We start from the raw sequence: 12,100 nt of genomic DNA, 5'->3' as shown, positions 1-12,100 counted from the left end.
TTTGACATTTCCCTAATACATCGCACGTTTTCTTTCCGCGTGTTCACGGTAAAACTAAAGGAATGTACGGAAAGAAAACGTGCGACGTATTAGGGAAATGTCAAAAATGCTGTTCAAATATTACGAACGCGTCCGCCATTATGGCTCGTAAAAAGCTGGATAGTGCAAAGTGTCAGACTGAATCAAGTGCAAACGCACTTGAAATAGGCGTGACGATTTTTTACCGTGTATATACATATACAGCCTGAATTCGTTAATTGGGCCACGACTGCACTCCAGCTGATTCGCTAATTGGGCCGACTGACAGTTGTTAGAAATTTCTAAACTCGAAAATTCCATACAATTTTGACATTCAAGTTGTCACATAGCCCAATTAGCGAGCACCCAATTAACGAACCGCCCAATTAACGAACCACCAATTAACGAAACTTTGCTGTAGTATTAGTCACTCTATCTGGCAGCACATTCTATGACCTATGTGCGTTTGTAAAAACCTAATGTCAAAGCATGCGTTCGACTGTTTCCTGCTGTCACCGATCGTCGGTGGACGTTCTTTCGAAGTAATTTTGCCAATATGGTAGGTTGTTGTCGATCAATAATTTAAAAAAAACTGTGTTTTTCGGCTCGAAGCAATATTTTAACTATAAAAAAAGGTGAAATAGGAGTAACATCATCACGGAAATATAAAATTTATGTCCCTCTAGCTTCATATTCCTTTGTAATTTGCATTGAATTGTGTCTTAGTTTGTCGGTCCAAGTTTGTTTACGACACTTTTCCTGCATGTGGCAAGCTTGACATTTGCCGCAATCTATTGCTCTGATGCCGAAAATCAACCATTAGTTAAAAAGCTATGTGGAACATCCTATTTAATAAATGTATTATTTTTAGCCTCCGAAGAAGGACACCAAAGGAACGGCGAAACAGCCGCAAAAGACCCAGAAGAAGAAGGAAGGTTCCTCTGGTGGAAAGGCTAAGAAGAAGAAGTGGTCCAAAGGAAAGGTCCGTGACAAGCTAAACAATCAGGTCCTTTTCGATAAGGCAACCTATGAAAAATTGTACAAGGAAGTCCCCGCCTATAAATTGATTACTCCGTCGGTTGTTTCTGAACGTCTGAAGATCCGTGGTTCATTGGCCAAGCGCGGGCTGCGAGAGCTGTGTCAAAAGGGTGAGTTCATTAGGATTAGCTCAAGTTGTGGATGGTGGATACATTTTTTAATTATTCTTCCAGGATTGATCAAGCAGGTAGTTCACCACCACGCCCAGGTTATCTATACTCGTACGACCAAGGGAGATGATCCCGTGGCATAAATCTGGTGCGTTCGTGTATTGTGTTTGATATAATCGTTTGGAGCGGAAGGTACGACGAAAACGTTAAGTTGGTTTCTTCTAGCTAAGAATCCGAGGACTATGGGTGGAAAGTGAAGAAAAGTTGTCGTGAGAAAATATACTTATTACTAAGTAACAGAATCGTGAAACATGTTTGATGACAAGTTACCGCAACTAAATAAGTCCCATAAACGAACGAACAACTTCGAAGCGGCTTATTTAGATCTTCAATAGCTTTGATGGTTATCGGTTTTTATTTTTGTGAGCAGCGTATCAAATTCTCAATCGAAAAAAGCGTATGAAGCAACTTGCATATGAAGAATGGTCGTTACTATTGAATCTAATCCATTTGATCCCACAAGCGTATTCAAAAATGTCTTTCAAACGGAAGGATGATTCGGGCATCTTTCGCATTATTGTTCCCAGTTGGCCTTGAGGCCAACTCGAATCTCAGCTGAGAGATGCTATTAGAGTCGACAGGCACTAGCTCTTACCCCGCAATAGTTGTTCTGTACTTAAACGGTCCTCTTGTACTGTAACGAAAACGGAATGTCTGACTTTGCTTTTTTTTGCTTTCGGCATTGTTACGAAAAAAAAACTATAAACCAATGTCATAAACAAACTTAAATAGGAAAATTAAAAGACTCATCGTTTAGCATAAACGTATATTTTAAATCAAAACTAAGCTATTTCCTCCTTCCTTTTTTCTCGGCATTCTTACCGTCACCTAGTTTGCCTTTGCGTTTAAGATGTTTTTCTTTAAAGTGCTTCACTCGGCGAGACTTTTTCTGTTGCTTCTGCTGCTGCGCTCGAACTGACTGTTGAAATGCCTTGCTCTTCTGCATAGATTTCCGCGCGTGCCGCTTGAGTTTTCGATTCAGGTCTTTTTTCGATCGAATACCTTCCAGATTCAACTGCGGACCCCGTTGTTTAGACTTATCATTTTCGGTTTGTTTTCCGTTTTCAACACTATCGTCATGCTCTGTTTCATCTAGTTCTTTTTTCTTTGATTTTTTCGTCGTTTCTTGAGTTAATGACATACCAGGAATGGTCTCTAAGTCAATCTCATCACAGGAATCATCTGAACATTCTGTATCACTTTGTTGCACAGTATTGTGATTTTCACCGATCCAATTGTTCTCTTTAGCCAATTCAGTTGTGGATAATTCGACAACTTTAACCGTTACATTTCCCGTGTCATATTCTTCCTCCTCTTTGTCCTGTTCCGACAGTTCTGGAATAGGTTTGTAAGAATGGTACAACTTTTTTACATTGTTTTTTGCCTCTGCCCTGATTCTACGAGCTTCCTCTTTCAGTTGTCGTTGGGCCTTATTTTGTGCAACCTTTTTGCGCTGTAGCTTTCGCTTGTGAAACCCAGTTAGGAACTCTCTGAAATTAACGGATACCTAGGATTGTTAAGTTCTGTTTACTATAGAAGTGTATATCAAAACTTACGCTCTCTTTTCTGGGTCGAAAACTAATTCCACCTTTCGTCTCACAAACGCCGGTTTGTTGCCTTCTTGAGATTTTCGTTTCATGCTAAATTCATTTAGTGAAACTTAATGCAGAATATTAACGAAACAACTTTCTAAAAATTAAGAAAATCGAAGAATAATTCACCTCGTGGAAGTTAACCGATAATGCAAACAAAATAAAGTCAAAAGTCTCAGGCAGGCACTCAGGCGATAGGCGATATCGACCAATGTGGTGAATGCAGGTGTAGCGATGTTGGTAAAGTGGTGTTAGCACTTAACGGCACTAAAGCGTCGATGACACTGGGCGAGTTTTTAGGTTGCTAGTAAGCGAGTTGGCGAGTAGGTCGTGAACTCGCCCTGTGTCATCATACACACTAGCTGACTAGCAGATTGTTTGCTAGTAGCGAGTAAAGTTGAATCCTGCTCAACTTTACTCGCTACTCGATGGCGTGTGCGCTTGTTGGCTAGCACACTACTCACTAGCTGTGTGGCATCATAGTTGCGAGTAACTCAGGGGGGATCTATCGGTAAGGAACTGTGAAACTCACATGTGAAGGGGCAGGCAGGTGACCATAATTTTCAATGCCGCTCTTGCTACTTTTTTCTTACCGATTTGCTGCTCTTGCCTGTATATGTAGCTTTCGAAAAGTTTCTTAGTTTATTTTATTTACGCTAAAAAGTAGATAAATGTATTATCGGGATCAAAACAATACAAACGACAATTGCGCTGCGTGTTTGGGTTTGAGTTTCTGTCAACTGCAGCAGACAAAAATAGAGTTGCGAGTCCCTTGGCTCGAAATCAATCACACGCTGCACAGAGGAGTAACTAGGGCAAAAAGCTGGCCAAAATAAGAAAAACATTTTTTTCGGTCTTCTAATATAATATATATATATTTTTGTATGCTTAAATAGATGCTGCACAAAGTACTCTTAGTCAAATCACATGGAAACATACCTGTAAGTTTTGGCAGGTGTACAAACATTGACAATATTTGAAACATTTTTTTGAAAAATCATCAAGCATCAGGAAACGGATTCCATCAGAAGTAAACAAAAAGATTAACAAAGGATATTTATCAAAACATAGGTTCATCATAAGTAATTCTAACTGGTTTGTAGGAAAAAAATTTAAAATTTTGAAAATATGACTTGTTTTAAATAGTTTTGTCAAACAACTATTTTTTTGCAATTTTGTGGTTTTTCAACGGTAAAAAAGTTATCTAATCTTGCAGAATCTGGTCATACATTCTATGAAGGAATGAATCTTTGTGGTATTCTGAACAAATCGGTACCTAAAGCTCATCCGGAAACGTCCGGACTGGCATTTGCGACCCTTTTGAAAATTGTATGTTTCACATTGTTTTGAAGGAAATATCGACCATTCGCATCTAGTTGCGTACTATCTTCTGTGCAAGATAATTCACCTTCAATACAATGGGCACACTAGCAATACTACATGTCTAGGGATTATGAGGTCTGTTCTCCAAATATGTCACTATTTGAATCTACATTCCCATTCAACAAAATTCGCTGACAAAAATAGTAGGAAAAATGTTAGTTGGGTGACGGTAAAGTATGTAATAGTATGTGTGGCGCGATTGTTATTTGATAAATTGCATAACAGAAGTTATATATCACAGAGAAGACATCTGCGTTGATTTAGTGTCGAAGAATCAGTCTACTCCAGTATCAACAATTTGGTATTAACCAATGTCATTTTTTTATATAAATCAGAGACAAACAAGATACTCATTGATTTACTCATGCATTTGTAGGTTTTGGAGAAGGCTAAATAGTGAATAGTGAATAGAAGAAAAGCATAATTTGCACTATTAAGCGAATTGAAATGACTTGTAATGGCACCAGTTTGTTACAAAATTAACTATTTTTACGTTTCATTTCATATTCGAGCGAAATATTACTTAATACGTAAGAAAATAATTTTGGCCAGCTTTTTGCTCTAGTTACTCCTCTGTGCGCTGTTTGGTCCATGACAGTACAAACGTCATGGACCAAACACCATCTGCGGTAACGCACACATGTATGGAATTTGACAGCAAAAGATCCCCCCTGGAGTAACTAGCGCCGCAGCGAGGGGGTTTTTAATTTATTTAATTTTATAGCACCAGAAATGCCAAATATTTTTACTAATTTTGAAATTGTAAATGCAATGTGAATGTGAATTCAAGTGATTCCTCGTAATACTTCATATTTACCAATTAAACATCTATAAAGAAGTTAGAATTAAATAACTTGAGATAACTTTTATGTAAATTGTACATTGTGTACGTTAAACGTGATCTAGCAACGATTTGTTTGTATGTACGGCATCGCTGCCGAATACGTTTTAGATTTATCAAAACCCCTCGCATACTAGCTTACTTGCCGATTTGTGTGTCATCATGACTCGCGCATTCGCTAACTCGCCCACTCGTGAAATCGCTGACTAGCAACCTTAAAACTCGCCCAGTGTCATCGACGCTTAACGAAGAAATTTCATCACGGTGTGGGTGAAATCGTAAATCGACCAATCACGATCAAGCGTGACGCCAAACTCCAAAAATAAACCCCATGTTCGGCGCGGTTTGTTTTTGTAGTTTGACAAGTAGTTTGACGTCTTTTCCTGATTTTTCACAACTATCAAATATCTTCTTTTCCTCACCTTTTTAAACCACATTGGATATCAATTTGACGTTTCTCGTAGTAAATAAAAAAAGCAGGTTTGTTTTATTTTCATTTTACCTCCTGAGTGTTTCCGACCACATGCGGTAGTTTTGTCTGTCTCAAATTCTGCTTTTCTAGGCGCCAGTGATCGAAATGCCCAAAGTTCGAGCTGAGAAAAAGTCCCGTGTCCATAAGGATGCGGTCAAACAAGGTAGGGAGTCAACATATTGTGAACTTCAATCGTTATTTTTAAATTCTTTTACAGGAATTGTATTCAACAAAGACTTCGGTCAGCATATCTTGAAAAACCCTTTAATCGTCACATCTATGCTTGAGAAGGCAGCGCTTCGACCAACTGATGTGGTTCTGGAAATTGGTCCTGGTACTGGTAACATGACGGTAAAGATTTTGGAGAAGGTTAAAAAAGTGATCGCTTGCGAAATTGACCCTCGTTTGGTAGCCGAGTTGCAAAAACGAGTGCAAGGAACGCCAATGCAATCGAAGCTGCAAATTATGATCGGTGACGTCCTCAAAGCAGATCTACCGTTTTTCGATGCGTGCGTTGCCAACATGCCTTATCAGATTAGTTCTCCGTTCGTGTTTAAATTGCTCCTGCATCGCCCGTTTTTCCGATGTGCTGTGCTGATGTTCCAACAGGAGTTCGCTCAGCGGTTAGTGGCGAAACCGGGTGACAAATTGTACTGTCGCTTGAGTGTCAACACACAGCTTTTAGCCCGAGTGGACATGCTAATGAAAGTAGGAAAGAACAACTTCCGACCGCCACCTAAAGTGGAGTCCAGTGTCGTACGTATTGAACCCCGCAATCCTCCACCACCGATAAACTACACCGAGTGGGATGGCCTTACGCGGATAGCTTTTCTACGGAAGAACAAAACATTGGCGGCTGCCTTCAAACAAACGACCGTTCTAACGACTTTGGAGCAGAACTATAAAATGCACTGCTCGTTGAAGAACATTGATGTACCGGAAGGGTTTAGCATTAAGGATATGGTGGAAAACATTTTGGCCAAGGAGGATGCTGGTAGTAAACGTGCAAGAACGATGGATATTGACGATTTCATGAATATTCTTCGTGCTTTCAACGAGGAGGGAATTCATTTCCGATAAATATGTGTATAATTTTTTTTTTCAAAGATATAATACATTATCTTGTTAAACATTATTTAAAACAAACCTTTTCCTTTTTCCGAATAAGCTTGTAACGACAGTGACTATGCTGCTCCGATTTGTAGAATGGGAATAAACAGTTGGAACGCGTTCTGTACGTATGATGTGCTGTTCGAACCCTGAAAAACATATTTCAATTAAGTAACAAAACACAAAATCTCTAAAATTGAGCTTGCAGTTCCTACCTCCAGAAAGATGTTTGTAATCAACGCATTATCGCTCTCCTCACCGACTGATCGTCGGATACGATCATCATCGTTAATTTTACTAAGCTCAGCTGAGAAACGTGCAGCAACGCCACTCAAATGCCAGCAAAAAACCGTGGTCAGTTGAACAAGTGCATCAGCTTCGTTTGCAGTGCTGTGGTGTTCGAGAATTAGCAGGATCTCTGCCAACTTGTGCATTCGCAATACGCAAAGAGCGGTCGTTTGGGCTAGCGCATGCATTGCTTTTTCGAAAATTTGCTGCGATGATCGTGGCTCAGCACTGGGTTCAATGGTCAACCATTCGATGTTAGCTTTCCAACAATTGAGTAGCTCCTGGAAGTCGATCTTTACTTCATCTAAATCCGTAACCGCCTCTTTGAGTTTCTGTTCCAACTCATCAACACCGTACCTGCCGTCGGCATCATCATTATCTAAGTCCGGGAGTTCACATAGTTCTTTCACTTCACTCAACGTTTCCTGTAATTCTTCCAGAGCATTACCGGTAAGTGGAGCAAGCAACGATTCCAACTTCAGTGATGCTTGCTTAGAAAGCATTTCCAGAGCTTCCAGGTGCACCAACCCATGGTAATCATCGAATAACGTCTCAAAGTGTAACTTCTTCTTGTACAAATGTTTCTGGACTTGTTTTAAATTTTTTTCGCGTTCCTCAGTTTTTTCTTTGGCCTCCCGCAGTATTTGACTCAGTATAACAGTGTCATTGCCCATCCCGAGTAGTTTACGCTTGTTCAGCAATCCAGGATCATTTTCTTGCAAAATGGTCATAGTCTTTTTTCCAATGCCCTCCAGCGTATCCAGACCACCGGTTAAAACTTTACTACTTATTTGCGTCACACCAGAGAATATTTGATCAAATCCAAAGCGATCAGTATTCTCCTGGCTCTCCTGAGAAGTTATGCGTTCCGCCTCTTCTGGGATATAACCATCGGCTTCCAGCTTAGCCTTTTCTTCGGCCTGACGTTTGGCTAATTCTTCCGGCGTTGGAACTCCAATACCAGACTCGATTGCCTAATAATAAACCAATGAACGAATAAACTTACAATCGAAAACATCAACCATTTACCTGTGTGATGTTGGTTGTGATAGAAGCAACGCTTTTCGAAGCAGATGATAAGAAAGATACCGCTGCACCACCCCAGGTGGGCTTCCAAGCTCCCCAAGATTGACCGGATGAGGTTTTGCTATTATCCTGAGTTGAGAGTCGATCCAAAATTTCATGAACAGGTGGATCATCTTGACCCTTCATGAAGTCTTGCAATTTCGTCTCTACCTCTTCGATGTTAACATCCTTGAAACTGGTTTTAATCTGTAGACTTTCCTTTGTCGCCGTTGCCGGTGGACCGGCGTCAACGTTAAAATCTCCCCAATTATCATCGAAATCATCCCATCCGTCTTCTACAGGAGCCGCCGTCTTCTTCGGTTCTTTTGCTCTCTCTATCACCATCTTAGCCTCTCGATATTTTTCCTGATCCGGGCGTATAATTTTTCTGATTCCTCCCGTCTTTGGCAAATCTTCAGGCGGAACATCTGCCGCAGACTCCTTCACGGAATCCACCGCTTTTCGTTCCACGTCAGAGCTATTTTGAGGTGGGGACTTTGCTTCTTTGTTCTTGTGTTGATCAAGCTGTTGTCTTGGTTCAGCAAAATCTTCGTCCGCACTTTCGAAAGCTTCATTATCCGAATCGCACATTGAGTTGGATGTTTTTCAACTTGCGAAAGCACGTAAAAGAATATTAACTTACTGCAGTTGGAATTGGAATACGAATCGAATTCGAAATTTTATTGCTGTACCTGCTGCAGAACAAAATACAAAAGACGCAAACAGTGCTATGATGCGTCACTCTTTAACTGTCAATTGAACACGCTTACCATAAGAGTAATGAAAAATGAGTAAAATTGACCCGTTTTATAAATAGCTCACACTTAAAATAATTTTCACGTCAAAATTACGGGAAAAGTTATGTGAATATTTTCCATCCAACTTTTCCCGTACTATTTACGTGAATTCCATGTAGTTTGCATTAGTATGCGTGCTTTTAGGTGAAAATCAGATACCGTGGACCCCCGTTCGTTTGGCCGTTTTCAATCGGAACACTTTTTAATTTGAACCCCGCTGGTTTGCACGACGTGCAAATTAAAAATGGTTCAAATGTCATTCTCTACATGACATCATTTGCTTGTACAGACAAGGCACCTAAACACAATTTGTTTGTACTGATCTAGCGTGTTTAATCTGTTTCACATTCCGTTTTCCCAACGATTATGATAGAAATCCGATTGGAGAATGAATATTCACCGCTTGCATCTGCCAACTGAATCAAACCACCAAAACAATAACAAAGAACAGGGCAGCCAGTTCATACAAGTTTCAGCAAATTTAGGGTTTGCATGAGGAATCGTTCAAGCGAACGGCGGTCCACTGTAGATGTTATTGTATTTTCCAATAATGTTCAACTGAAAGTCACGTAACTCCACGTCCATACCACGTCGCGGTGGTAAGTCCCCAACACGGGGGAAAAAAACTCCACGTCCATATCAAATTCTACAAAATTTATACCAAAATGCAATAAAATCTGGTAAGATTTCAAGACAAAATATCGTAGAAGCCATTTTGATCGATTGGTATAGCGTAGGGTACGGGCGAGGGGCAAGACACTTCATAATATTATCATAATATTAATATATTAGGCCCTATTAAAACCCTATAAATGTATAAATAAATGTAACTTTATAGGGCTTTAGGTTATATTATGGGTGGAAAGGTCAATATATTAAGGTTGGAAAAATATTTCCATAGGGAAAGGTAATATATTTTCAACAGTGTCTTGCCCCTCGGGTACGGGAGGGTATTTTCAGCAGGTTTGTAAATTCAGCCTATTCCCTTTTCTTTCGCCAATAAAAATACTTTGCCGACATACTATTTTAATATATTATAAACACTGACGAACTGACATGACACATAGAAGAAAATCCTTTAAAACCATCGTCCTACACATTTGGCCTCTTATGGTGGTTTTCAAAGCCAATTGGTCTTAAATGCAATCATTAGAGTGTGATGAACAAACCTAAATTGTTACTTGGGCGACTTGCATTTAAATTGCATTGGAAATGCTCATTGGTTACCTGGGGAACATTCATTCAGATTAGCGAGTTCATTTGTGATCTGAATATTTAGTAACTCCCTTCATTTTTACATACGCGCACCCTATGCGTGTGTTTTCTTGGCTTGACGAAAACTAACGTTTTGAAAACATCTCAAATGTGCGCGAACTTAGCTTCCTGATTGTAGAAGATAGGAAATTTGCTCGGCAATTCCGACTGAAACGGTCTATTTTGGGTGCCGGAGATGGAGAAAGATAAGTTGCCAAAGCAGCTGGGCCAGAGGAAAAGTATCCAGCTTTTTACGAGCCATAATGGCGGAACGCGAACATCTGAATGGTGCCCAGGCGGAGACTCATGGCGGCGGGGAAAGCGATTTCGACGGTGCAACAAATGGGGAAGAGGTGCCAGCCCCAACGATAGGCGAAGTTAAGGAGGGATCATGCAGCTAAAGAACAACAAGTCAGCTGGAAAAGATGGCATCGGAGCGGAGCTTATTAAAATGGGACCAGAAAAGCTGGCCGTTTGTTTACACCAACTAATTGTTAGAATTTGGGATACGAAACAGCTACCGGAGGAGTGAAAAGATGGGATTATCTGCTCGATCTATAAAAAGGGCGACAAGTTGGACTGTGAGAACTATCGAGCGATCACCGTTCTCAATGCCGCCTATAAAGTGCTGTCCCAAATCATTTTCCGCCGTCTATCACCAATAGAGGTTTTCCGTCAGATCATACCCCTCCTTTTCTTATTTTTTCTCAAAAGTACTCCCAATACGAGTGACAATGGTGCAAAAATATATTTTTTTCGTTGACTCTAGAGTTTACTACGATTTTTTAAACAATGCAAATTGCAAGAATGTTGAGTTTCTTTTCACCAAATCACGAATGTTGAGTTTTAAAAAAATTCGTTTCGGCTGCACTGTTTATCAAAATTTTCAGATTTTCTGGCAGCATTGCATAACAGTTTTTGACATATGTGTATCAGCGGTAGAGTGAAAAGGATAAAACGAATGAAAAGCTAATGATTACCTTCTTTTTCATTTCGTTTGTTGCTTGCCACAAGAGTAAAGAGTGGCACAAATGGTTTCGAAGTGGTGAAAATAGAGGACACTGGTACAAAAAGGCATGTAAGACATCCGAGAAGTGACCTGTTGAAATATACGTATTTTAGTTTTTCATTTTTACAGTAGTTAGAGGCTTTAATAAAGAAAGTTTTATATGGGTATCACTTCTAAGAGTCAAAACCGAACATTTAGTGAAAAAAAAATTTTGACGGAAAACCTCTATTGCGAATAGATTGTGGGAATTTATCAAGCCGGCTTCGTCGAAGGTCGATCTACAACGGATCAAATATTTGCACTGCGGCAAATTCTCCAAAAGGGCCGTGAATACAGAGTTCCCACGCATCATTTATTCGTTGACTTCAAAGCCGCATATGATACCATCGACCGGAAAGAGCTATGGAAAATCATGGACGAGAACAGCTTCCCCAGGAAGCTCATCAAACTGATGGATGGATGGTACACAGTGCTGTGCTCGGATTTCGGATGGATTGTCTTTCCCCTACCGTCCCTTCATCGATTGTAGAACCATCGTTTCAAAAAAATATTAAGATATATATATATATATATATATATATATATATATATATATATATATATATATATATATATATATATATATATATATATATATATGTATGACCGCATTTCAAGGTCAAGGCTAAAAACTTGAGATTAGTCTACAACAAATTTAGTCAATTCGTCTGCTTTGTCGATGACATGGATATTATCGGCCAGAACATCTGTGGCGGTGAGTTGGGTTAAAGATAAATACGTCTAAAACAAATTACATACTGGCCAGCGGAACCGAGGCCGGTACACTCAAGTCTTTTTTACACGGTTTGTTTTTTCGATTACTCAAGAACGGTGCAACTGAAGAACCATTTACAAACTACGTGACAAATGTCGGGCCTCTTCCAAATGTATTGTGAAATAAATGAATGGTCCCTAAGTTGCCCCGTTCTTAATAATCGAAAAATAAACCGTGTAAAAAAAAGTACTTGAGTGTATATTGATCTACGGCGATGAGTTTGAGGTAGTCGATGAATTTGTCTACCTT

General features: G+C 39.7%; 4 protein-coding genes across 4 annotated transcripts; 2 read left to right on the top strand and 2 right to left on the bottom strand.

The window, feature by feature from the left end:
• The first annotated feature begins 517 nt into the window (after positions 1-517).
• On the top strand, positions 518-1,469 carry LOC128742046 (40S ribosomal protein S25). The gene is made up of 3 exons (XM_053838230.1): positions 518-577; positions 890-1,166; positions 1,230-1,469. The coding sequence occupies exons 1-3, from the start codon at positions 575-577 to the stop codon at positions 1,307-1,309; spliced, it is 360 nt and encodes a 119-aa protein (XP_053694205.1). The 5' UTR covers positions 518-574; the 3' UTR covers positions 1,310-1,469.
• Positions 1,470-1,995: 526 nt separating this feature from the next.
• LOC128743499 (nucleolar protein 12) lies at positions 1,996-2,944 on the bottom strand. Its single transcript, XM_053840094.1, has 2 exons — positions 2,783-2,944; positions 1,996-2,716 (listed from the first exon to the last, which is right to left on the bottom strand). Exons 1-2 carry the CDS (start codon positions 2,863-2,865, stop codon positions 2,014-2,016), a joined length of 786 nt encoding a protein of 261 aa, XP_053696069.1. The 5' UTR covers positions 2,866-2,944; the 3' UTR covers positions 1,996-2,013.
• Positions 2,945-5,573: 2,629 nt separating this feature from the next.
• Positions 5,574-6,646, top strand: LOC128741150 (probable dimethyladenosine transferase). Its single transcript, XM_053836752.1, has 2 exons — positions 5,574-5,677; positions 5,732-6,646. The coding sequence occupies exons 1-2, from the start codon at positions 5,620-5,622 to the stop codon at positions 6,592-6,594; spliced, it is 921 nt and encodes a 306-aa protein (XP_053692727.1). The 5' UTR covers positions 5,574-5,619; the 3' UTR covers positions 6,595-6,646.
• On the bottom strand, positions 6,574-8,689 carry LOC128741149 (protein FAM114A2). Its single transcript, XM_053836751.1, has 3 exons — positions 7,942-8,689; positions 6,840-7,886; positions 6,574-6,773 (listed from the first exon to the last, which is right to left on the bottom strand). The coding sequence occupies exons 1-3, from the start codon at positions 8,566-8,568 to the stop codon at positions 6,699-6,701; spliced, it is 1,749 nt and encodes a 582-aa protein (XP_053692726.1). The 5' UTR covers positions 8,569-8,689; the 3' UTR covers positions 6,574-6,698.
• Between the last annotated feature and the right edge of the window lie 3,411 nt (positions 8,690-12,100).

Source organism: Sabethes cyaneus, chromosome 3, assembly GCF_943734655.1.
Source record: "Sabethes cyaneus chromosome 3, idSabCyanKW18_F2, whole genome shotgun sequence".
Taxonomy (NCBI): domain Eukaryota; kingdom Metazoa; phylum Arthropoda; class Insecta; order Diptera; family Culicidae; genus Sabethes; species Sabethes cyaneus.
Note: the sequence above shows the minus strand (reverse complement) of the source record. Positions and strands in the feature narration are given on the sequence as shown.